The 26,907-nt window shown below is 36.0% G+C and overlaps 1 protein-coding gene across 1 annotated transcript in view; it reads left to right on the top strand.

Moving 5' to 3' along the window:
* LOC125094386 (transmembrane protease serine 11E-like) overlaps window positions 1-26,907 on the top strand; it is a 45,317-nt gene that overhangs the window by 3,054 nt on the left and 15,356 nt on the right. Inside the window, exons 2-7 of the mRNA XM_047719972.1 lie at window positions 12,705-12,829; window positions 16,070-16,191; window positions 17,663-17,730; window positions 20,851-21,014; window positions 24,453-24,491; window positions 26,167-26,344. Coding sequence (XP_047575928.1) covers window positions 12,705-12,829; window positions 16,070-16,191; window positions 17,663-17,730; window positions 20,851-21,014; window positions 24,453-24,491; window positions 26,167-26,344 — 696 coding nt within the window. The remainder of the gene's footprint in view (window positions 1-12,704; window positions 12,830-16,069; window positions 16,192-17,662; window positions 17,731-20,850; window positions 21,015-24,452; window positions 24,492-26,166; window positions 26,345-26,907) is intronic.

Below are 26,907 nucleotides of genomic sequence, written 5' to 3'. Positions count from 1 at the left end.
CACACAGATACAGACCTAGAGAAATTGCAGATGTATTAATAGTCATAGATGGCTATACACTGTCTAGGCAAAGAAACAGATCATACACAGGTTGATGTGAAATAATGTACATACATGCTGAAAGAGGAAGGGTGGTGGTATAATTTTACTTAAGAAACATTTTAGAGATGCATGGAATGCCCTTTCTTAGATTTTCTTAAAACTGTCTTTGTATTTAAATAAGATGAAAATATGACCTAACTCTCTACACTATCTTAAAGGTGATCAGTGACTGAGAGCATAGCACCTTAATTGCATCATCACTGTTTTCTTAAAAGGATTACAGCATTTGCTATTTCATGAAAATCAAGTTCACTTAGTACAGTGTATCATGGAAGGATTCGTCAGTCTGTGGTAACTGTAACTGTCTCAATGAACCTTATTGTTATTTTTTCATTGTTGTCTGCTTTCCTCCAAAAATATGTCATTGCTTCGATACAAGGAGGGAATAAATAGAACAATTCAAGAAAAAAGGCAAAATCATGAGTTTCAATATCAGCGTTGAGATTCATAAGTATGCCTGATGGCTTTAGTTCTTGAGAATGGGGTGAGTTGGGCATTTGTGGAGCAGTCATCTAAGATGGAAGATGGTCCATGCTCTGACTGCCTTTCATGGCTTGGTCAGCATTAGGTTTTAGAGGAAATGCACAAAGCACTTCTCAAAATGCACTCCTTCAGACATTTTTTCATCAAAGATGGTGGGGGGGAATTAGGAAGAATGATCTCACAATTTCAAACATAATTTAATACATTGGAAATTAATGGATTAGAGAATAGGAAACTTCTAAGAGGTTGAGGGGAAAAAAATGGGTGTAGGGACACCAAGTCATGCCAGAATCTGCGTGCCAAAACGTCTCCCACTTACATATATGGTCTGTGTGGTTGGGCAATTTGTGAGATTTTTAGAATAGTAATTCTGAGGTAATAGAACTAAGGGGAATCCAAAGTACCATGTATCATGACTAAATTCTACCCTCCAATCTTTCATCTGAAAATGTCAGAGGATAACTCTTTTTCAAAGCTGCAAAAGCAGATATAGAAGAACTTATCACTTTGTTTAAAGTTAAACTGTGAGTCAGTACAGAACAAAGTAACAATTGCCGTCATTTGTTTTACATGTTCTATGAGCCAACTACTGTTCTAAAACATCACAAGTGTTTAATCTTTAAAACAACCTATGGTTATATTATTATACACATTTTATAGATGAGGAAATTAAGGTTCAGATGATAACATTATCTAGTCAGAGGTAATACATGGCAGAACTGGGAATTAATCTAGGTCCATCTGACTCCAAACCTATGCTCCTAACTACAGTGGTGTAACCATCCTCACGTCTCTTGTATCCACTTTGGTAGTTCTACTGCTAGGATGATTTAACTGTCTGATTGTGTCAAAAGATATAAAAGTTATATTTACAAGGAACAATGCTATTATTCAATGAATAGTCTTCTCAGTGGACCTCCAAGGCTGGTAGACAGGAAGCAGTGCTATCGGTGTTCTATAAAGTAGGTGATACAACCTTCAAAGATTAGGTAATTTGCATGTGGTTACAGGAATTGGTGCGTCAGTCAGCACTAGAGATAGAATCTGTTCTTCCTGTTCACCTGTAAACCTAATCCAATACCATGAAGTAGAAGGGTTAAATTAACACAGATGTTCACATGACTCAGGAAATACTATTGCTATTATCACTATTACATTTGAAGATGTATAGAAATATATGGCCTTTTAAAAATTAGTTGTTCATTTTAAAAACTGACATGCCAGGTCACATTTAGCAAAATCCAGAGAGGGTACATATAACAGGAAAAAAAAAAAAAACAAGTGTATATTCTGTATAGTTGATTCCACCATTTATTTTCTTATTTGGTATTTATCAGCAACACTGTAAAGTAGATAATTTTAATATTACCATGAATTTACAGGTAGGGAAACCAAAGATTAGGAAGACAGAGATTTCCAAATCTCTGAGGAAGTGATTGGTAGAGCTGGAGTTGGAACATACGTCTTTCTTAGTTGAATTCCGTTTTGCACATAAGACCTAATGCAAACCCTTGACACATGGAACAGAGTTACTATGGGTGAAATGGCACTAATCTTGGGAGCCTCACTGCTCTATCTTCTCCTTATCCCCTTAGGCACACAGGAGGCAATTTGAGGGACTTTCAACCCACTTTGAAAGCAAATTAATTTCTCACTATGAAGGAGGATATAGTGACAACAGACAACATTTGTGGAGCACTGACTGTGTGCCTGGCCTGATGCCAATTGCTCTGTGGGCATTATTTCATTTAACCCTCGAAGAACCCTATACTTAGGTCCTATCAGTAGCCCCATTTATGGGTGGGGAAATGTAGAATCTGAGAGAGTGAGTAATTTCAGACCCACCTAGTGAGTGAGAGGCAGAGCCAGGACTAAATCCAAAGTGTTGGAGGCCAAAACCCAGACCTTTATCCAATAAGTAAGAAATTGAAATCATTTGCTTAAAGTCATAGAGTATAGTCAAGAGTATCTTAAAATCAGCTGCTAGAGAACATTACATAAAAATATTTTATCATCTTTCCCATATAAACTATAAAAAATTAGTTTCCGAAAGATACCGTTTCCCAAAGATAATTACAAAAAAGTGGCAATTCACCTTGATTGCAACTAATTTGTTTTGCATATTGTAATAGCGTTAGATTTAGCTATATATGAGGGACAAGAAATTTAGGGTAACAGTGGCTTATAAAAAATGGAATTAGTATAAACAAGTCTGGAGGCAGGCAGATAGGCCTGTGGACAAGGAACACTATTCTATTTTCCAAGATGGCTATGTGCTCAACAAATATCAAAGATTGTATTATTAAGAAAAAGTTATTTGGGGTAGACACCGACAAGGATCTACTACAGACATGTTAAGTTTGAATGACTAGAGGTATATGCTGTTGTGATGAAAAGAAGGCAGTAGATGTATGGGTCTGAAGGTTAGCCAAGTGATCTGAGCTGCAGTTATGGATCTGGTAGTCATCAGCAAGTACATGTAAATTAAGGCCCTAGCATTGGTAACTGAAGATATTTTATTCTTTTGGATAAAATAACACCTTTCTTATAGTTTTATGGTATTAATTTGGTGTTCCATTCAAAAGTTAAGACTCAATACTTCCACCTATTACAGGTCAGCAGCTGGGGCAGGAAATTCATTAATCAAGAAATCTCACTTCTGGGAAAATAAACATTAATAGAATCCATGCATTTTCCAATTGCCCTTCATTGATACATTAATTCCAGTAGGGTTTTATTATAAAAAGGAATTTCTAGGTTATTGGAGGGATTCTTTGTGTGTGGCTTACAGTGTTTGCCAGGAAAACAGCAATCCGGAGTATACCATATAGTTTATATGGGAAAGATGATAAAATATTTTTATGTAATGTTCTCTAGCAGCTGATTTTAAGATACTCTTGACTATACTCTATGACTTTAAGCATGTGTCTTTCAACTGACACATTCCAATTCTAAGGGCCATTATTGTTTTACATAAAATGAAATTTCATGGTTCTAGGGATTTTAAAACTGGCTTAGGAGGCAAGTAATAAAATTTATGACTTCCTCATATGAAACGTGAATTATTTAAAATCACTTACAGTTCCTTACTTCGTTCCACTTCTCTGGCATGTGGCAACCAGAAAAATGAGACATTTGAAAAATTATGTTAAAGCTAATTGTTTAGTAATTGCTGAATTTTAATTATAATATATTAAGCATTTTTAAGTAATGTGAGGCACGGAACACTAAATTTGATGGAAATTAAAGAGTATCTAGATCAGTTAAAATCCTCATTGTTTTTTAACAGATGAGGAAAATGAGAGGACACTCAACATCACACAAGTTGGGGATTAAGGGATGCTGGAACCTATGTGATGTTGAATATGCTTTCAGGTTTCTCATCTCAGAATTTTCAGACTTAGATGAAAGGACTTAATCCTTAAGCAGAAATCTTTAGATCTAAGATGCAGGTCACTGGACTTATAGTTTAGAGCTAATTCTACTCTATCACGCCAACTCTCGTAGGAGGTGTCTAAACAAAGTTATGAAAAATATTTGGTAGGAAGACATCTAACATTACAAAAAGTTTCTGAAAGTCTATGTTATGTATTAACCTTGAAAATGTCTCTGAGCTTAGGTTTCTCAACTACTTTTCTTCTGATAATACCTGCCACCACATACTTACACACTCCCTGTTAATTCTTATTTTTTTAAATATATTTTTAAGTGCGTACAATTCCCCATGACTGGCTGCAATGGCATCCTTTGTCAACATTTCTGTGGGAAACTGTTGCTTTTAAAGTTCCTTACTCAGATTGTGGCAGTTTATTATCTTGAAGTAAAAAGAGTTTGAAGAAAAGAAAGCAAATATCTTAGTAGAATTAAGGATGAAAATAGCTCAGTTTATAAGTCCATAAACCCATACTAATTATTTAATAATATATTTAAATTTTGTGGCACCACATCTGTCTGTGATTACATATTTCTGGAGGTCAGGCAAAGTGTCAACCTGAATCTCAGTTTGTAGTTTCCTGTGCTGTACCATATCTGGTTGGGAACTTAATAAATACCTTGTTCATCACACAGTGGAGATCAGAGACATTCCTTACTGTTGAGTTATCACTGATACTTGCCAGAAATATAATACATGTATTTAACAAAGTCTGATGATCACATATGTGATCTTCACAACTTCCTTTAAAAGTAGGTGGGAGGAAAGATACTATCACTTGAGTGTTATGGTTGGTTAAATATAGGAATGGTTAAGTTATGGGTTTTGCTTAAGTTAAAAGTTCATGAGTGGTAGGGTTTTTTGTCACAATGGTTATTCACAATGTTTATTAAAAACTTACTACTATAGTAAGTACTGTACTTACTACTGTACTAAGTAATACTATGTTTTATGCCTACAATTTCAATAACCTTTAGATACTTTATAATGTGAAAATCCCATTACAGAGCCATTTCAATAATAGTTAAGGAAGTATTGTTAGATTTTTTTTAATATTGAGTCTCCTTTATTCTTTTATTTTTTTCCAAAATAATTCAAAACAATAATAATTCAATAATTCAAAACAATAATTCAAAACAGTTCCAAAATTCATTGTTTATGCACCACACTCAGTGCTCTATGTAATATGTGCCCTCCATAATACCCACCACCAGGCTCACCCAACCCCCCACCCCCTTCCCTCCAAAACCCTCCATCTGTTTGTCAGAGTCCACAGTCTCTTATGTTTCGTCTCCCCCTCCGATTTCCCCAGTCTCACCTCTCCTCTCCATCTCCCGATGTCCTCTGTGTTATTCCTTATGTTCTACAAGTAAGTGAAACCATATGATAATTGACTCTCTCTGCTTGACTTATTTCACTCAGCATAATCTCCTCCAGTCCCATCCATGTTGATATAAAAGTTGGGTATTCATTCTTTCTGATGGAGGCATTATACTCCATTGTATATATGAACCATATCTTGTTTATCCATTCATCCGCTGAAGGGCATTTTGGTTCTTTCCACAGTTTGGCAACTGTGGCCATTGCTGCTATGAACGTTGTGGTACTGATGGCCCTTTTTTCACTGCATCTGTATCTCTGGAGTAAATACCCAATAGTGCAATTGCAGGGTCATAGGGTAGCTCTATCTTTAATTTCTTAAGGAATCTCCACACTGTTTTCCAAAGTGGCTGCACCAACCTGCATTCCCACCAACAGTGTAAGAGGGTTCCCCCTTTTCCACATCCTCTCCAACACTTGCTGTTTCCTCTTCTGTTAATTTTGACCATCCTAACTGGTGTAAGGTGGTATCTCAATGTGGTTTTGATTTGAATCTCCCTGATGGCTAGTGATAATGAACATTTTTTCATGTGTCTGTTAACCATTTGTAAGTCTTCATTGGAGAAGTGTCTGTTCATGTCTTTTGCCCATTTTTTTCCCATTTCTTTTTTTTTTTGAACTTGACATTTTTTTTAATAATTTTTTTTCAGCATAACAGTATTCATTATTTTTGCACCACACCCAGTGCTCCATGCAATCCGTGCCCTCTACAATACCCACCACCTGGTGCCCCCAACCTCCCACCCCCCACCCCTTCAAAATTCTCAGATCGTTTTTCAGAGTCCATAGTCTCTCATGGTTCACCTCCCCTTCCAATCTCCCTCAACTCCCTTCTCCTCTCCATCTCCCCTTGTCCTCCATGCTATTTGTTATGCTCCACAAATAAGTGAAACCTTATGATAATTGACTCTCTCTGCTTGACTTATTTCACTTTTTGCCCATTTTTTGACGTGATTATCTGTTTTGTGTGTGTTGAGTTTGAGGAGTTCTTTATAGATCTTGGATATCAGCCCTTTGCCTGTAGTGTCATTTGCAAATATCTTCTCCCATTCTCTGGGTTGCCTCTTTGTTTTGATGACTGTTTCCTTTGCTGTGCAGAAGATTTCAAAAGCTTCAAAGCTTGTTACATATTTTTAAAAATTATCATAGAGTTTGGTATGAATGATTCATACTGCTCCCCTTCCCCACACCGTCAAACTGTTTTTACTAAATAGTAATTGATGTCATTTGCCAATATTGAAGAAAACACTAAGAGTATTACAAAACTAATTTTGGTTTCAATGGTAGGAATATTGTGGAGACTACAGTTCATTACATTACATAGTAATTTTTTGTGAGGAAAAGAATTGTATTGTTACTGAATAATTGTTCACTGTTTTTATCTTATGGTTGCCATGAGAAAGGTACCTAAAGAGGGTTTGCTTGTTTGCTTTGTTTTTTTATTTTTGTTTTTGAGTTGGCTGCTGGAAAGCTACAAATTTGTGGCCTGACTTAAGGAAATGTCTAGATGGGAATTAATGCAGTCTTTGTAAATACACACACACACACACACACACACACATATACACACACACATATGTATATGTATATATTTATATATATTACTCTACATATCTATATATACTCTCTATATATCTCTCTATATATCTTTCTCCTTATGTTATCTTAAGCTATCTAGAACAAGGTGTAATATAAACTAAAACATTTTTAATAAAAACAATGAACTCACCATTTATCTTAGTGTTGTAAAGAGAAAATGGAAATGGTTTTCTGATAATTAGACTCCCATCTTGTTGTATGAGAATTATTTGTAGTTATCATTCTTGAGAATGCACACATAATCCAGTCCAAGGACCTCGCTGTTGTTAGTAGATATTTTATAAATATGTTTATGTAACAGTTAACAGGACAGAAATATGTTCTTTGCAATTTTAGAAGTAATTTGTATTTATTTATTTTTAGAAAAAGCAATGAAAATATATGATCCATGAACACATATACAAATTTTAGTTCCAACCTGTATATTTTTATAATCTTATTTGACAAGGTGTAAGAAAGATTAAAGAGCTCTCCAATGCCTGCTGCTATGAGTCTTCCACAGAGAAGAAATCACCTGAAGTATTTGTGTGGATAGGACAAGTGGGTACAACTCAATCAGCTAAAGAAATAAGCTAGTGACAAAAACATAATAAAAATTGAATTAATGCTTATTGACTGATATTTGAAATCCCAAGCACTGATTTAGGGAATTAGCAATGTCATAAGGTACTAGGTTGTTACATCATTGTGACATCTTTCTTTATGCTTTTGTTTTGATATTGCAATGCATAGACATGCAATAGCCCCAAATAATGTGTTTCCTGAGGGGCACCTGGGTGGCTCAGTGGGTTAAGCCTCTGCCTTCGACTCAGGTCATGATCTCAGGATCCTGGGATCGAGTCCTGCATCAGGCTCTCTGCTCGGCGGGGAGCCTGCTTCCCCCTCTCCCTCTGCTGCTCCCCCCACTTGTGCTCTCTCTCCTTCTCTCACTCTCTGTCAAATAAATAAATTCTTTAAAAAAAAATAATGTGTTTCCTGAAATTAATGTCCCCTCATTTGCATTTATCACTTTCTGTACTATTATAACACTTTACAGTGGATGGATCAAATCACAGTTGGAAAATCATGTGTTTTAAACACATGTAATGTAGAAATATTAACCACAAAACTTGATCATTATATAAAGTGTTTTATGGAAATCAGGTTTTACTTAAATAATAATTATTCTCCACAATGTCTGACCTGTCTTTCCTTGTATGTATATACCTTGTGCTTTTCTAAAACTAAGGCAAACCAGAACTGCTTTGAGAGACATGGAGACCCATATTGTGGTATTGACAAATGATCAGTTTAATCTGGTTTAGTCAACTTCAATTCAGTTCCTTCTGTGAACCTATCTTGAGCATGTGGTTTGAGAATATAGAGATAGTACGGCTCACTCCCTACCCTTAAGGAGCTCAAAATATGTACTTCAACATGATGGTCAAGGTAGACCTAACTGAAGTGGAGGGGATTTTTTGAACAGGCTCTTAAATACAGATGAGCTTTTAAGATGCAAACAAAGCATAAATCCTGTTACTCCAGGTAGGAAGCAAACAGAAACAAAGGCAAAGAGCCTGAAAGTTAATGGGGAAAAGAGGAATGCCAGGCTAACTAAGGCCAATTTGGGTTTTATTAGTCTCAGCCATTGGCTACATCACTTCTAGAAAGATAGCTTACTGGAATGGAGAATGATTCAGAGGTTAAGAGGACAGAAGAGAAGCTGATATTAAGCTACAGGACACAATTTAGTGAGAATTCCAGAATAAAGTCAGTGGCAATGGGATTGGAGACAGACTACATTAAATTTGCCATGCAGATGAGACTAGAAAGTGAAAAGACTATTACAGCTTCCCAACACAATAAGCATTGACTTGTAGACTATTGCTTAAGTCAACCATCAGTTAACTATGGCCCACCACCTGTTTTTGTACAGTGCTTGAGCTAAGAATGATTTTTATACTTTTATGGTTGAAAAAAAATTAAAAGAAGAAAACTATTCATGAGAAAATTAGATGAAATTCAAATTTTAGTGCACAGGAATAAAGTATTATTGGAACACAACCACGTACATTTGTGCTTTGTCAATGGTTGCTTTATGGCTACAAGGGCACAGCTAAGTAGTTGCAGCAGAGAATGTGTGACCCAGAAAGCCTAAAATCGTTTCTATTGGAACTTTACAGAGGAGTGTGCCGACTTCTGGCTTAAGTAGTTGATAATAATGCTTTGGGACCACCAACGTTATAGATAATGTACACATATTCATTTAAAACATCTCAGCGGGATTGGGCTGGTGAAACATGAAGACTAAGAATATCATTGCCGCTTACCATTACTGAGAATGAGCAAAGAATTTGTCACCTACTGTTAATCAGTCTACAGTGGTGGTTTTATGCAGGTGTTTGTTCTGATAAACTTTCCTCTGAAGCCCTATGAGCCAGGACTTACTCTCCAGGGCTCGCCATGAGGTTTATTTGTGTTAGTATCTTTTGCTTGCCCTTGCCCTTGCCCTTTTGTTGTTGTTGCTGCTTTTCCTTTTTAGTACTATTCTTAAAATGACACATGAAGAAGTGATAGTACAACTCTGGATACAACTCTGGACATATTACTTGTCTTCTGACAATTTTAGGTTTATAAAAATGTACCTGTATTTTAACTGCTATATTCATCATCTACTCACAACTCTCCACAAATTGAAAGGAAAAATCATAGAAAGAAATAAATTTGACACTATTGAAGCTATTAGAATTTATCCAGTCTGAAGGTGATTTTACATGAAAAGGTTCAGATAAGTTTCAAAAGGCCACAATAATCACAAGGACTTGTGTACAGGAGGGGTTAATTATGTAATTGTCTACTGATATGTAAAATGGACTTATTCCTCCATTTTTCCTATCTTTTTTAACACAATTCTACCACACGTAGTTTGAAGTAATTCATTACTTAATCTCTTGCTGAGAGAGCAAAAGAAAGTAATTAAGAAACAGGGTGAATCAGTTTGCAAAGCAATGCCATTCAGACTGGGAAGGGAAGATTTAAAGTCTCAAATGACAAACATCTCAGTATGGTCATTACCATTATTATTAATAATTAAAATAATGATGATAATAATAATAGACCTTGCTGATAATTTTCTGCTTGTGAACTCAAAGTAACAAAAAGAAAAAACTTTACTGTTTTTATCTCTACATAGTTCATCATGTTAGGTGGGGTCTGAAATTATTATCTCTGGTTTTGACATGGAAAATATAAGAGAGAGAATTGAATCTACTGGTATAAGATTATACAATAAGTAAGTTGGTGGCAGGACTCAAAATCAGACTTTCCTCATAGTTTATTCAAAATGTTTTTGATGGGGGCACCTGGATGGCCCAGTCAGTTAAGCAACGGCCTTCAGCTCAAGTCATGATCTCAGGGTCCTGGGATCTAGCCCTGAGTTGGGTTTCCTATTCAGCAGGGAGTCTGTTTCTCCCTCTGCTCCTTCCCTGACTCATGCTGTCTCTCTCTATCAAATAAATAAATAAAAATTTTTTTAATTATTTTTAAAAATACCTGGAACATACAATGCATATTTTTCTGCAACATTTTTTCCTTAAAATGTAAAATATCATTGGCTATTTCCATGTTGATACTTCTAGATTTACCCCATCAATTTAATGGCTGTGTTGTTTTAATTGTCTGTTTTGATCAAAAGTTATAGAACAATTAGAACTTCTGCCATATTTCACAACTCTACACAGGGATCATATATTTTTGCTAATTACAGCACATTTGCTATAATTACAAATTCATAGTCTTCATCTGGCATGTTTTGACATTAGTTGAGAAGCCCTTTCCTCCCCATATTTCCCCCAAAGTTTTGTTTACGTCTGCTATGCACATCTTCTTTCTTCTGCAACAGGTGAATAGCAAGTATTCAGAGATGAAGGAACAGGAATGAATTTTTAGGGTTTTTAGGCACATTTGCACATAAAAAATTAATGACCTCCTCATGGAGCAATCTTTTTATCTTGCAGTAATTGCCATTGTAGGATCAGGAGTTTGGAATATCATTTAAGGGAGGACTGAACATTGAAGAGATTGGGGAGAGGAAGATGACGTGTCCTTGGCTATATAGTCTCATAGGAAAATCACAGGAACAATACAGGAGATCAGATAGAGTCTCTAGAGCCTTTCACTGTATCTCAGTGCCTTCAGGAGGGACAGAGTCATGTAGTAATGATGACAGTCTTGACTTCTGTGACAAAGTTCCAACAGAACAAAACATTGAGGCAGAGCCAAGCTATGACGTGATAGGTCCCAAAATGATATCACATCTTGGTCCTACATAACTGGAAACTGAGTCCCCTTGCTTCCTGTAAGCAGAAATTATTTATTGCAAAAGTAGCTGAGCAATTTGCAGAAAGTTTTTTTTTTTATTTGACAGAGAGAGATCACAAGTGGGCAGAGAGGAAAGCAGAGAGAGAGAGGAGGAAGCAGGCTCCCTGCAGAGCAGAGAGCCCAATGTGGGACTCGATCCCAGGACCCCAAGATCATGACCTGAGCCGAAGGCAGAGGCTCAACCCACTGAGCCACCCAGGTGCCCCTTGTAGAAAGTTTTCACGTTCATGATCTCATTCAGGATCTCAAAATCAACCATGTGCTTCAGACCGAATGTCTATACCGTCCCTTATTGACAGATGAAGAACTTAGCTCAGAGTTTAAATGATTTGTCCAAGTCACACAGCTGTTAGGGGAAGAGCTGGATTGAGAATCCTCTCTACTGTGACTGACCTCCCTGTGCTCCTCCAGCATCACACCACACTTTGTCCCAGCCCTCACATATCAGACAGTGCTCTGGAGATAAGCATACTTGCCAGTGATTCTACCAGCATGATATATATCTCAAGAAATATAAAATAACAGCTTCATATTCAAACTCCTTAGCTAACTCTGACTTATTATTTTATTTTCTCTAGCTTTTGAGTTTGCTTAGCAACTACTAAAACACAAGGAAATAGCAACTGTACTAATTAAACAAAAACCCAACTGACCAACATTTTTCTGTAACATGTTTTTGAAAGCAGCAAAAAATGGGAGAGGTTGAGGGAATCCTATGCAGAAGGGATTTCCTGTAGTGTTACTAAGATTTAGAGTACAAGCACTCGGGTTCTCTAGAAGGGAATTCCGGTAATCTCTTATGTGTACTCTCAAAGTTTGTTTGGAAATAATTCAGAAAAATAGAGTAGAAATAGAAATTTTATCTGGAACAGAATGGATCAAGCTGTAACATATTTCATAGACCTTTTAAGATTTTAGAGTGGTAAAACCAGGCTTTAAACATTTTCATAGCTCTGATTGTGCCTAACTCAATATTTTGGACATAATCATCAGCTCAATAAATCATAGCTAACACTTACTTAGTATTTTCTACATGCCAGGCACTGTTGTAGACACTTTATATATAATAATTCATTTAATCCTTACAATAATCCTATGAGATAGGTACTATCACAATCATCTTCCCTTTATGGATGAGGAAACAGGCAGAGAGATGTCAAATGACTTGTCTAAGATCAGGCAACCAGAGCCAGAATTGGCTTCAGCAGCCTGGAACCAGAATCTGTTCCAAACCTAAACAGTATTCTACCACATGAGGGTCCTGAATTCCCCAGAAATATCTACCTTACCCAAGGAGTGGGTGTGGTGTGCCCTGTGATATAACCCATTTATTTGCTTGCTTTTTCAGGCCAGCTGTGGTGAAGAACAGGAAGAGAGCTTGTTTGGAACCCTGGGTTATTGGCCTCATCACCTTTATCTCCCTGATTGTCCTGGCCGTGTGCATTGGACTTACCGTTCATTATGTGAGATACAGTAAGTACGGGCTGCCCTGGCATCATGTGACTTACCCCCAAATATTTCCTGATGTGCACTGTGGTTTTGATTTGCCTCAGGCTTATTCATTCATGACTACAACTCATTGGCAAAGCTGGTACAAAACATTCTTTACCTGCCTTGTCTCTCTCACATAATCCTTATAAGCCAAGGAGGATTCTTTCTTCTATCTTTGATGTAGCAATGCTTCCTGCTGGGAATAGCATGCTAGTTTTTATGTTCATTAGTAAGCGATAATCAAATATTAAATAGGGGAAGACCATGGGAGAGCTAGAGTTGAACGTGTTGAGTTGTTTGAGGATGCAGAGCAATCACCTTGATTTAAAATTATTCCAACTTACTGACATCCTGAGAGCCCAAAAAATAATTACATAATCAAGGATCATAAAGAAGTTGTCTCTGTTCTGTACTAGTAAGCTGGAAAAATGCTCATAATTACATATTGTTTAGTAAGTGTCTGTTTCTGTTGTTTTTAATCTCATCTTGGTATGTATTGCATGTGATTAAAGAGGATAGAATATGCTGAGAAGGTTAATTATAAAGAGGTTCATTCTGTGGTAATCAGGTATCTCACAGCTAGATGAACCATGAGTCTGCTCTGTTATTAGAAAGGTCCCCGGGGTACTTCAGGACTGTTCTTCCAGGGTATAACAACCCTTCTGAAGTTTCCCTCTACTCTGCCTGAAGTTATAATTAGTTGACTCCACTATGACCTATTGGCTTAATATCTCCCTTAGTGACTATCTAATGCTTTGATGTTCAAGACACTGTAACCAAAGAAGCTAATTACTTGATTCTAATTTAATTGGAAATTTGCACAAGTTGCTTTCATGTAAAGAGACAAGGTGATCTGTAAATTGGCTATCGTCCTCCACTGATAGACATAATCTCAATTCCAATCTCAATTTCTAAAGCAAGGTAGATCATTTCTGGGTAAAGAAAATATATTTAAAATAAAGACTTTTTTTTGGTTGAGTTTACCCACACACAAGTCTTTAAATTTTGGAATATCTATATTTTGGTTATTTCTGTGGACTGTCTTTTTAATTAAAAAGAAAAAAAAAATAAAGGCTAAAATAACTTTATAATTCTGCAGTTCTGTTAGGAATATATCAAGTCTCATTATATTGTAAACGTCATAATTCTTCTCCACAGATGCTTAACACTATGTTTTGTTCATTTTTAATATTCCCAGAACTTAGAAGGATCTTGGCACATATTAAATAATGAATATCTATTGAATACTGAATGATAAAGATTAGTGAATCAAACCTATGATATTTTAAAGGGGGCATACTTTGGTTTGTCTGACATCACAAAGAATTCCTACTAAAGCTAGAGGTCTCATTGTCTCAGTGAGAGAAAATGTTTCTTACTGCTTCTCCATTTGCCTCTTCCCAAGCCATCTTGCTCACATGCATACAATGAAAACCTGGCAAGATTTTCCAGTCACCTGTTCCTGCATCCTATTGTTTGAATGATCAGTGTAGTAATATGGAACACCCAACTTCCACACTGCCCACACAGCACACCTGAATAAACAGTAGTTGTTGTGATATGGGTTACTGTCTTACATATGTGACTTGCCCTCTGTTCGGACATAGAAACAAAGAACAGAGTGGATACAGCACATGAGCATTTAGGAGTTGGCATACCTAAGTAACCAAACTAAAATAAATAGTTAAGAAACAGACAGATTAAGATGGAGGTGACTTACCTTGAAAAAACAAACATTATTTTGGCATAAAGCCCAGGACCACAGAGCATTGTGTGTGGCAGCTGGTGTTCAGGGAACTTTGGGACTGCATTTCTGTCCCTCTGTGAATTGAATGATAGAAGGTGACTCTATTATGAGCAACATACTTGTAGATTACAGATTCACAAACTTTTTCAGAAAATTGTCAATAAACTAATGTTCATCCTTAATTTTCTTATTTTCTGTTAATAGTCCCCAATAATATTTTCCAACAACTACACATGCCATATAATTCTAGCAACTGGGAAATATTGACACTTAGTGACCTGTTTGAGTCCATTGAGCAAAGTAAAATATTGACTACACACAAGTTGTTAATTTGGTTGAGGTATATGAAATCATTGGTGTTTGACCATTTTTGGCTTCTAGAATGGTAATTTCAAGTTTATTAATCTAATAATTTTTTTAAAGATTTTATTTATTTGTTTGAGAGAGTCAGAGAGAGAGCATGAGTAGAAGGGAGAGGCAGAGACAGAAGTAAACTCCCCACTAAGCAGAGAGCCAGATGCAGGGCTTGATTCCAGGACCCTGGGATCATGACCGGAACTGAAAGCAGATGCTTAACTGACTGAGCCACTGAGGTGCCCTCAATCTAATTAAAAAAAAAAAAAAAGGACTAAAATGTGGAAGAGTCAGTTCTTCTCTCTAGACACTAACTTCCCTATGACGGGTTATGTCCCATCACCTGCATTATCACATATGGGAATTGGTTAGAAATGCAGATTCTTAGGCCCAATTTAGACCCAATGAATCTTCTTAGGGCTCATACTTGTTTCATATATAGATGTGTAGATGGATGCTATATTAATTTTCAGTGGGCCAAAAATGTGGGCTGTCTAACTGGATGCAGAAAATGTACACAATGGCAAGACAAGACAACCTCTGTGGCTGGTGGGAGAAAATAAGTGGAGTGACAAAGGAGCCAGGTGAAACCAAGTATCCCTGGAAGGTTATGCCAAATGGCAGCTCTAGTTCCCTAGCTGAACTTCAAACATTTTCATCCTTACCCTCATCTTCTTTACTCCAAATAAATTTTCCTACACTATGGTCCTTGTGGCCAAAATTGATATGTAATTTTACTGAGTTGGGAGAAATCTACTTTTGGAATATAAAAGTGCATTTACTCTTGGGAAAATTCCAAGTCCATTCTTGTTTTTATGCTCAGATGGTGTGACTTGCTGCCTCTCTTGGCTAATTCAGGAATGGATAATACACTACTAATTAGCCCATAGGAACAGCAAGCATTTCTTATGGATTTTACACTCTAAATCTTATAATGATGAATGCTGTTGTCTTTTATTCTGAGATAACCATGAAGCTCAAGGCAAGGTGATAGAGATGATGATCTGGTGTAGGGCCATTCTTTCTGGTCTCAGTCTTTCTAGCAATCACCAAACATGGAAATAATGATGCTTTACATACATCTGATAAACAGTATGATTTTTTTCCCTCTCCCTTCATAGATCAAAGGAAGACCTACAATTACTATAGCACATTGTCGTTTACAAGTAACAAACTCTATGGCGACTTTGGAAGAGAGGGTTCTAAAAACTTCACAGAAATGAGCCAGAAAATTGAGTCGATGGTAAGCACTTTTTTCCTCCATTTCTAGGGCATTTGTTATCACTTTATATCCATTTTTTTGGTACCTAGCTTCCATAATATCCATTCAACTGATCTTGCTTCTCTTTGAAAAATGGGAAGCAGCCCTGCCAGAAAGAAGTAAAACAAAACTGACAATACATGACTTGGGAGAGTATGTCTTGCAGGGCTGATGCAAGTGACCTGAGCCCTTCCTTCATGTCCCTCCCACTCACTCTTCCATAGCTAGTGCTACAGTCTTAATCAACAGAGTCCAGAAATTCTGGGAATGTGAGGGTGACCCAAAATATGACTGCTGTATCCTATAGAAGACACCATGAGCAAAAGACCATAAGATTGAAACTATTCAGACACATACCTGAATAGTATTTTTATATTTGCAAATATCTGACCTTGGACTACTTTTGGGTACATAAGTTTATAGGAGACACATGGACGCTCATCTTTTACTTATTTATTTTTTTAAAAGATTTTATTTATTTGACAGACAGAGATAACAAGTAGGCAGAGAGGCAGGTAGGAGGGGGGGGGGGGAAGCAGCTCCTTGCTGAGCAGAGAGCCTGATCTGGGGCTCGATCCCAGGATCCTGGGATCATGACCTGAGCAGAAGGCAGAGGCTTTAACCCACTGAGCCACCCAGGTGCCCCTGGATGCTCATCTTTTAAAGGCTTCAACATTCATCCTCAGAAATGAATCAAATGTTTTTAAAAGTGGAAAAATTATCGGTCTAGACCAGGAGAGCAAGAGCCTGGTTTCTAGTCATTGTCAGATTACTTAGTCTCTTGGTCTCACACACTGAGACCAAGAAATATTTGACATGTTTACCTTGACTCCTAACTTAAAAATTTAAGTTGGTTAGAATTCTTAATTATAGTAGTAAGAAATATCTCCACAAGATGCATTTTTCTACCTTATTGAAGTAAACCTAACAGAACATATTAGGTAGACTGAGTATCCTAGTTCACATGGGCCTTTCTAAGAGCATTTTTAATACTGAGTTGGAAGCAGGTTATGCTAGGATATTTGGCAAATTTTTCACTAGTTTGAAGAACGGTGTGACACTGTCACACACTCATATCCATGACCCAACTATCAGTTGGCAGAATTACTTCATTTCCTTTGTTCACTTACAATGGAAGTCTCTTCTCAGGGTATGCACAGTTGCTCTTCCTTTAAAAAAAAAAAAGTATGTTTATTCTTTTTAATATCTTTCTGAGTGTAGATGTCACTCTTGGCCCCACTACTTTGTCTCCCCAATACTATAACTTCTAACACAGAGTTCATTTGAAATCACTGAGTAGAATACCAGAAAAGATTCTTCAAGTTGAGTGCATTGTGAAATGTTGATTAATGCTTTCTGTTTTGCTTTGTTTTGTTTTTAAATTTTCCTTAGAGCTGTAAATTGACTTGCAGAAATTATTCTTACTGACATATTTTGAACATTTTTGGAACAGGTGAAAGATGCATTTCATAAATCTCCTTTGAGGGAAGAATTTATCAAGTCTCACATTATCAGGTTCAGGTATGTAAAACTAAAATGCTGACTTCTGAATATAATTTAAAACTAAAGCTGTGAACTTGGTCAGTAATAAGTACTGTTTGAAATGTTAGTGATATCATATAATTCAATTAAACCAACATTCACTTGACAACTGTTCTAGGTCACAGGTTACAATTTGCTTTATATATTCTCTAAACCTATAAGAAAGCATTTGTGTGGTGAATAATTTCAAGAGACAGAGGTGTTATTGGTGGCTATATGATCGAATAATTTTTTTGGAAACTAATTAGCATAAATAGGGACCTAAGCCATATCCCTTAGTTTAGTAGCCAATCGTCCTCTATGTAAAATAGTGTAGTAGATGAGGTGTTCTTAACCTCTTGTTTCTCCATTTTCTTCTCTACCCCTTTCTGTTCCAAATATTTACCTAAGAAAATCTGATCTAATAGTCAACCATCAATAAGTAGAATTTCAGAGCACACCATTTTAAGAAAAATACTATATTAGGATCTTAAATAATATATTGTCTAAATACAAATTATTTGAATTTCTCAAAAATAGAATGAAAGCTGTTTCCAGTATTATTTCAATGACAAAAACTCCAAGAGTTCCTTCTCAGTCTATCACTTAGCTGACATCTATTCTCCTGCATTTGAAATATTATTCTCTCTTGGATCTGTATCTACTTCTCCCAGCCTTAAAATTTCAATCTCTCAAGGGATCTTCATGCACCCACATGACTTCATATGCTTTTGAAATCTAAATTTCTATTTCCAATCCAAACTGTTTTTCTGATTTCTAGAACTACATACCTGCCTATGCACATCTCCACGTGGAAATTCCACAGAAAACTCTCTAACTCAAGTAAAACCCAATTACACTAATGGGAAACATGGGTATCAATCTACATTCCTCCATTTCCTGGGCCCCTCACACTTTATGAATAACTAAGTTCTACAGGTTTTTACCTTCCAAATCACTTTCCAATTTGTTTACTTCTTCCTCCTAGTACTCTTCTTACTCATTAGTATTTCTTCTGAAATCAATAAGAAGAAATGCAAGTTTGTAGGGAAAATGACATCAGTATTAAAGATGTTGAGCTGAGATACTAGGGGACCACATGAACCTGAAATAGGGTCTCACTCAGTGGAAGAAAAGGGAACTGAGTTGAAGATATGCCTTGTTCATTATCAACTAAGAGTACTGGATCATGTGGATGTAAGCGGAATTTCTCAGAAAAAGGGTAATGCAAGGAAAAAATGATGATGAAGAAAGCCTGAAGAAAAAAATAGTTAAGGAGATGGGGAAAAAATAGGATCCTAGGTAATATACAGGGAAGGAGAAGGAAAAAAAAAAAAAAAGAAATCGTGAGAAAGGCACGACTGACATGAAAGATAAAAATTTACAGCATTGACAAAATACTCCCAAGAAACCAAGTAATATGACTGGAAAGAATTCATTGGATATGTCAATAATGAAGTCAATTAGTGTAGAGAAAAGGCTCAGTAGAATGGAAAGGGAGGAAGCAGAATGCAAGAAAGTAAATATGAGGCAGGGTGTAATTTATCCTTTCAAGAAGGTTTGCTGTGATAAGAAGGTGAGAGATAAATTGAATATCTGGGGTAGAGGGTTTTGTTTGTTTTGTTTCTGTTAGTCAGCCAGTATAGGAATAGTCTAAGAGAAAGAAGACAGAATAAATAAATGTTGTACAGATTTGCTCAGTGAGTGAAAGGAGGTGAGGAACACAAGACATCTTCTCAACAACTCGTTATATAGTATTTCACTACAAATAATGTCAGGGGTTCAGCCAATGTCCTTTTGATGGACACTTGGGTTTTACATATTTTTTCTGATTTAAAAACAAGATTATGATAAACATATGCATAAATCTCTTTGTACACACAAGAGTATATTTGAAAAGAGTGCTGTATCAGAGAGAATGGATCATCAAATGTATAACTGATAAACAAAATGGACCTCTAAAAGTGAGGCTCTAATTTATATTCCCATTTACAGTTTATATAAGGAGTCAATACATTGTATAGTAAGGAGTAAGACTCTCTGAGAACTGATTACATGTGAAGAAAAAGGGGTAGAGTAGCTGACTAAGAATGAGAAAGAGAAGTCAAGGATGATTCCAAGAAGTAATTCATTCTAAAAACATTAAGGTTGATTAATGCTCTATCTTGAAAATATAATTAGGTGAAGTCAAGACAATTTGGTTAAGCATTCTAATATCCTTAGGTTTAGAAGTTGTTTAGGAGAGCATGACATTGCTTAAGAGATATGATTGGATTTAAGCCACAGAGAATTAAACCTAAAAACCAAAGCCAGAGTTGACTCTGTATTGACCATACACTATATCTGATAGCATTAAATGATTGACAAGAGAGTGTCTTTTTATATTAACAACTAGATATTTTGGTTTAGGGAGACTGTGAGTGTACTAGCTTTCTATCAGGGCAACCGATTTGGAAGTTTCATATGTGGTAAGCAATAGGAATATAGAAGAAAATAAATTGGGTCTTCTTTTTTTTTTTTAACATTTTATTTATTTATTTATTTATTTGACAGAGATCACAAGTAGACAGAGAGGTAGGCAGAGAGAGAGGAGGAAGCAGGCTCTCCACGGAGCAGACAGCCTGACTCGGGGCTCGATCCCAGGACCCTGGGATCATGACCTGAGCCGAAGGCAGAGGCTTTAACCCACTGAGCCACCCAGGCACCCCTAAATTGGATCTTTTATTTTGATTTTTAAAAATAATTTTACATCTTTTAAAAAATAAATTTATTTATTTGTTTGTTTGTTTGTTTGTTTATTTGAAAGAGGGAGGACAAGCAGACAGAGCAGCAGACTGAGGGAGAGGGAGAAGCAAACTCCCCACTGAGCAGGGACCCCCCCCAATGTGGGGAATCAATCCTGGGACGCTGGGATCATGACCTGAGCCGAAGGCAGATGCTTAACCAACTGAGCCACCCAGACACCCCAAATTGGATCTTTTAAATTATGTTACAAGTTTGTTTTTTGTGCATGTTTCAAATGGATGATCAAAAAAAAATAGATTGTGATATTACCGTAAATCTAATTCCAAACTATATCTTTTAAAGCCATATATATTTTTTTATCTTATTGGTCCACAGTCAAGAGGAACATGGCGTGTTGGCTCATATGCTGTTGATTTTTAAATTTCGCTCTACTGAGGATCCTGAAGCCATTGACAAAGTTATCCAACAAGTTCTACCTGAAAAGCTACAAGATGCTGTAGGACCCCCTAAATTAGATCCTGAATCAGTTGAAATTAAAAGTAAGTTTATTTCTCTTATTTAGTTTAATTCTCTTATATAAAACAGCTCCATCTTAATTTTAGTCTTAGGCACTGATGGGGGGTTGGTAGAGAGGAGGGGAGGGGCAGAGGGAGAGAAAGAATCTCAAGCAGGCTCTACAGCCAGCATGGAGCCCTACATGGAGCTTATTCTCATGACTCAAGATCATGACTTGACTCAAATGACTGAGCCTCCCAGATGCCCCTTAGGCACTGATTTTTTAAAAAATTGTTTTGGATGTCCTTCAATTATTGACTCTTGCCACCAACAGAACATTTCTTTGGGATTAAATTGGTCATAATGAATTATTTATTTTTTATATTACCCTAAACTTATGCCTCCTATGCAAGTCTGTCTTTACCTCTGGGCCTGGTTTCTTTTCCTGCATTGGACCTTACACTTCAGCTATAACAGCCAATTATAAATGGAGAAAGTAGCTTTGTATATTTTTCTCTTTCATCTTATTGTTTCCATTTTATGTTCTGAGAGTATGATGTGTGGAAAGGTTCATGCTATCCACATATTTGTTTTCAAGTTTCATTGATAAACCTTGTTACATTTTCTTCCCTTAGTCCATTCACCAATGAAAAATTTATAATTTATTTATACTTATTTTATTCATGCTTAGTTTACAACTAATTTAAATAGTTTGAGTTTTTTGTTGTTGTTGGGTATTGGAGAACAAAATAAGCAAGGATAGATCCTCATTACTAGAAAGTAAGAAACACAGAAGATCCTCAGTAGAAGTAAAAGTTTGGTTAAGAGTCAAGTTGTGTCCTATAGAACAATGCTATAGAAATATCATGTGGGCTAACCATAGGATCTGAAATATTCCAGTAGCCCATTGAAAAAGCAAAACTAAACATATGAGATTCATTTAAATAATGTGACACTTACCCCAATATATCAAAGTACTATTATTTCAACAAGTAGTCAACAGAAAAAATATCCCTAAGACATTTTATATTTTTTTTGTACTAAGGCTTTGAAATCTAGTGTGTACTTTATATTTATAGCATATTTCAGTTTAGACTAGCCACATTTCAAGAACTCAGTAGGCACATGTGACTAGTGGACACAGTATTGGACATGGAACAAGTAGAAAGTATGAACATAGTGTGCTAGCATAAAAGCTGATAGATCTAACCTGAGGCCTGACCTGATGATCACCTACCCTGCTTGCTTAGAAAGGAAGGCTTGAGTAATTAGAACTAGCTAGTGCAAAATGTTGGACTTTTCAAAAAGCAACAAAAATGTATTGTTAAGTGTATTAAAATATGACTTTTCTTTTTTCTACAGTCTCTCTGGACTTGTCATGGTATTTTTTGTTTGCTAATCAATGCCATTCTAAATGAAAAAATTAAAATTTTAAAATACTAGCAATAGTTATATTATCCATCTTCATACTGAAAAATATCAATTTCAAATATTAAAGCAAAAGCATTTAAGTATGTGTACAACTGTGTTTCATAGTTCACACATGCATGAATTTGACTCGTCCCAGAACCATGGAAACACTATACGAGACTAGTTTGACAATTTTTATTTCCTTTGTTATTAATGTGCACATTTTATCATTGCTCTCTACCTTTAGCTTAAGCAAGAAAGAACTGGAAAGTCCTTCTGTGTCATTATTTTCAGCAGAAGCTATTGGCTAATATAAAGAAGAAATGGGAGCAAAAACGGTTATAATAGAGTCCTTGGGTGGTTTGTGTTTAGTAGAATGCTATTGCCTTCTTTCTGAGTTCTAAGGAAGCTCTGCTTCAAACAGAAAACATGGCCTCCTGGGACAGTCAGTGCTCCCTGGTTCCTTAGTGGTAGATATCCACACTTATCTTGTATTTTGAATTTGCTGAACATTGTGGATCCACTGGAATTCTTGAGTTCGTAGGGTATCACAAATGATGTATGCAAATGGGGTGCCAAGAATCTAGGGACACATTTGTTGTGTGTATCTCCTCTGCTCATGCCATCCATCACCCATTATTCTATCAGACTTCACTTTTAAAGTACAAGTTACAAAATTAAAAAAAATATAAAAAATATATAAAAAATAAGAAAATATCAAGAACTTCAAGACAGTGAGCATTAAACCAAGTAGAAAATCATGCTGAGTCCAGGACCCGATATAGATATACATCCATTAAGCTGGCTCTGTTAGTAGTACCAACATGCAAATCCAAAACTAGGAAGAGGGTGAGATAGAGAAGAACAGGTTATTTGAAATGGAGAGATCAGTGGTGATAGTACTTAATATTTACTGAGAAAAATGACCACTTCCTTATTTGAGCCATTTCCCCCAAAAGTAGCCAGAATGGAGAAGGTCAAAAAGAAGCATTTCTAGACTATAGACTTCTAGCATATCAATACTATTAAATACTAAAAGAATAATTAACATTGAAATTTCTGTATTTAGAACTCCTATTCTGGCATATTCAAAGAGAACACTTTCAGTCTTTGGAAATCTATTGAATAAGGACATTAAATGCTTAGAATTTTTTTTGTTGTTTTTTGGTTTTGTTTTTTTAAAGATTTCATTTCTTTATTTAACAGAGATAGAGTATGAGAGCACAAGCACGATGAGCAGCAGAGGGAGAGGGAAAAGCAGGCTCCCTCCTGAGCAAGGAGCCCAATATGGGACTTGATCCCAGGACCCTGGGATCATGACCTGAGCTGATGACAGTTGCTTAACCGACAGCTTAACTTACCCAGGCATCCAAATGTTTAAAGATTTATATATCTGTTAGTTGGCTTAGTGTTTGCATAGGATTGGGGCCTGATTGTTGAAAAGTCAATAAGTTAAGGAGCCATGGGGTAGAATTGCAAAGAGGCCAAAATTGTCTTTCTAAATTTCAGCAGAAAGAAAAATTTTTAGAAAGGTATAACATTATTTTTAAATGAGGAACAGATTTATGGACCTGGAGCTCATATATGTTATACAATGAGACTATTCCTATGAATTCAGTAAAAGAAAAAACTTGAAGTAATAGTCAGTAAAAATATCGTTGCATTTCGGGAATCAATACTATGATTTAGAATAGCGTTTCCCCACAAAGAGAACATATTGCATCTTACTTTCTGGTATGAAACTCAGATTTCTGGGTTTCATCTCAAAACCAATTAATCAGAATTACTGAGAAGAGGAACAGGAATTGACAGGTTAAAGATGCTCCTTATGTGACTATTATCCATGCTAATGTTTAAGATTAAGAAACAGTGTTTGGACCTCCCTTTTCCCAAGGCAATGAACACGCTCTGTCTATGATATTCTAACAGTGTTGCTTTTTTTCTTTTTTTTTAAACCTAGAGGTTCTGTCTTATAATGGAATTAATCAGCCTTTCCTATTTGAAGTACTCAGAGGCATTATGAAATTCTGATGTGCTGGCCCTGTTCTATTCACCATTTCTGTGTATTTCAGAAATCAACAAGACAGAAACAGACAACTTTCTAAACAATTGTAAGTGTAATATATTTATTAAAATTGCATTACCGGAATGTAAAAAGTTAACACTAGGTCATTTAGGCTTACTTTGTGTGATATTACATGGTCAGAATAAAATTTGATTGGTCTGTGCAAAGCGCAGGATGCTTTATCTTATCATTAAGACACACTTTATTACTAAAGAACAAAAAAAAATTGGAGAACTATGGAGTGGATATATAGCTGCCCAGCAGGTGTGTAGTGGAAATGAGTTGTACCGTTGTTTAAAAAGGGAGAAAAGACTCAATGTTCTAATAGCAGATATCTACAATACCCTCTCATAAACATTTTTTAAAGATTATATGAAGTCATCTTTAAGTTGGTATTTTTTAGCTACAGGCAGAAACTTATTATTATTCTACACTAAATAAAATCTGCATGATGTCATTAATCTCATATTATGGAAATTTAAGCAATTATGGGGTTGGAGTATATATCAATAAAATTACTAAAGGCTCAGATAATATCTTCACCCATATTTTAAAAGTACTGACTCCAGGCCTAGTCTTTCCCTTCCTCTACAGCAGAGTACCCTGCCATGAGTTAGAGGATACATTTGATAATTGTGGAATTAGTACATAATGTATTTATCTTAAAAGATGGAAGGAAATATGCTACTCACCAGCTTAGAATATCGGTTAATTCACAAACTTGATTGAACATGAGAAACAAGAATAATCCTGTTACCCTCAATGGTGTATATTCTTTCCACCAATATTTATTATGAAACTGTTGTGTGCTACTGCTATATTGGGCAAAAGGGATATAAAATGAATGAGATATAATCCCTGTCTCAAACAGCTCATACTCTAATGACACTAGATGTATGAGACTAATGCATGAACACATAATTCTAAAGCAGTGGTTCTCAAACGGGAAATTTTGACTCCCACACGGTCATGCCTGGTTAACATTTTGGTTATCATGATCGCAGGGGGGATGCTACTGGCATCTAATATGCGTAGGCGAGGGGTTCTTCTGAATATCCTGCGAGGAACAGCACAGCTGTCCACAACAGGGAATTATCCATCTCAAAATGTTAATAGTGTCAGTGTTGAGAAACCCTTTATAAACTTTATATACGTTATATATAAAATTATGTAATATATGTATATAGAGAGTTAATGTATATATAGTATATATGTATATGTAACTAGTGTATATATATAATAAAACCTGTTACACATTGTATGTTATTATATATAAATAATATATATAAGTAGTGTCTATATATAATACATATAACTAGTATATATAATTAGTACTGGTAACTATATTAGCATATATACATGTATATAGAGACAGACATATGTAGCTATGTGTATAATTATACACACACACACACACACACACACAGATGATGATGTTGATGATGAAGATGACAACAATGATGGAAGAATCAAAAGAGCCATAACTAATCCAGTTTGGGGGCAGAGGAATTGTTAGAGAAGGCCTCCTAGAGGAGGTAATGGTTGACTTAAATCTTACAAGATGAGTAATTGTTAAATTAATGAACCGCTCTACCTAAAGGAAAAGTAAGAAGAGAAAATGTTTGATACTGTTGGAGCACAAAGTACAAAAGAAATTTGAGATAGTGACACAATTTGATACTTAAAAGCACAGTTAAGTAAGGCCTCATCTCTCTTGGCAGGCTGCGGGACAAGGAGGAGTAAAACTGCGAGTCAGAGTCTGCGGATCGTTGGTGGGACACAGGTAGAAGAGGGCGAATGGCCTTGGCAAGCTAGCCTGCAATGGGATGGAATCCATCGCTGTGGGGCAACTTTAATTAATAGCACATGGCTTGTGAGTGCTGCTCACTGCTTTAGAACGTAAGTCCTGAATGACTGGTTTGTGAACGACTGGGGATAAGCAAAGTGCAGTGGGGCTTGCCAGGAAGGAACCACCTCAAGAAGTTGGAAAGAGATGAGTTTAATATAAAGATAAAATATATGTCACACAGAGGGGGCACTCATAATCCTTAGTAAGAGGTTTAATAGTCTGGAAATGGAAATGGCTTCAAAGTACATGTAGATAAAGTATCCATTGATAAATAAATAATAAGTTGTCAAAGGAAGCAAGAGTTTTAAAGAAATGTTAACGTCATCTTTTGACTTTGAGCTTGATGTCAAAGAGTTATATATATATTGTTGCTGTATATCTATGAGATATGGGTTTGGGGATAGTCGGTTTCATCTCAGTGGGGAAATACCATGTGGCAAGAAAGAATTAAGTGTGAAGAAATTTGGTAGTAAGTTATAAAGCTGAGTAAGTTGACTAGTTGTAGGCCAAAGAATGGAGACCTTTCAACCCAATGCAAAATGCCTGGATATAAGGATATATATAGGATACTATATAGGATAGAATATAGGATATATACTATAGGATATATATA

The sequence above is a fragment of the Lutra lutra genome, chromosome 2 (genome assembly GCF_902655055.1).
Source record: "Lutra lutra chromosome 2, mLutLut1.2, whole genome shotgun sequence".
Lineage (NCBI taxonomy): Eukaryota > Metazoa > Chordata > Mammalia > Carnivora > Mustelidae > Lutra > Lutra lutra.
Note: the sequence above shows the minus strand (reverse complement) of the source record. Positions and strands in the feature narration are given on the sequence as shown.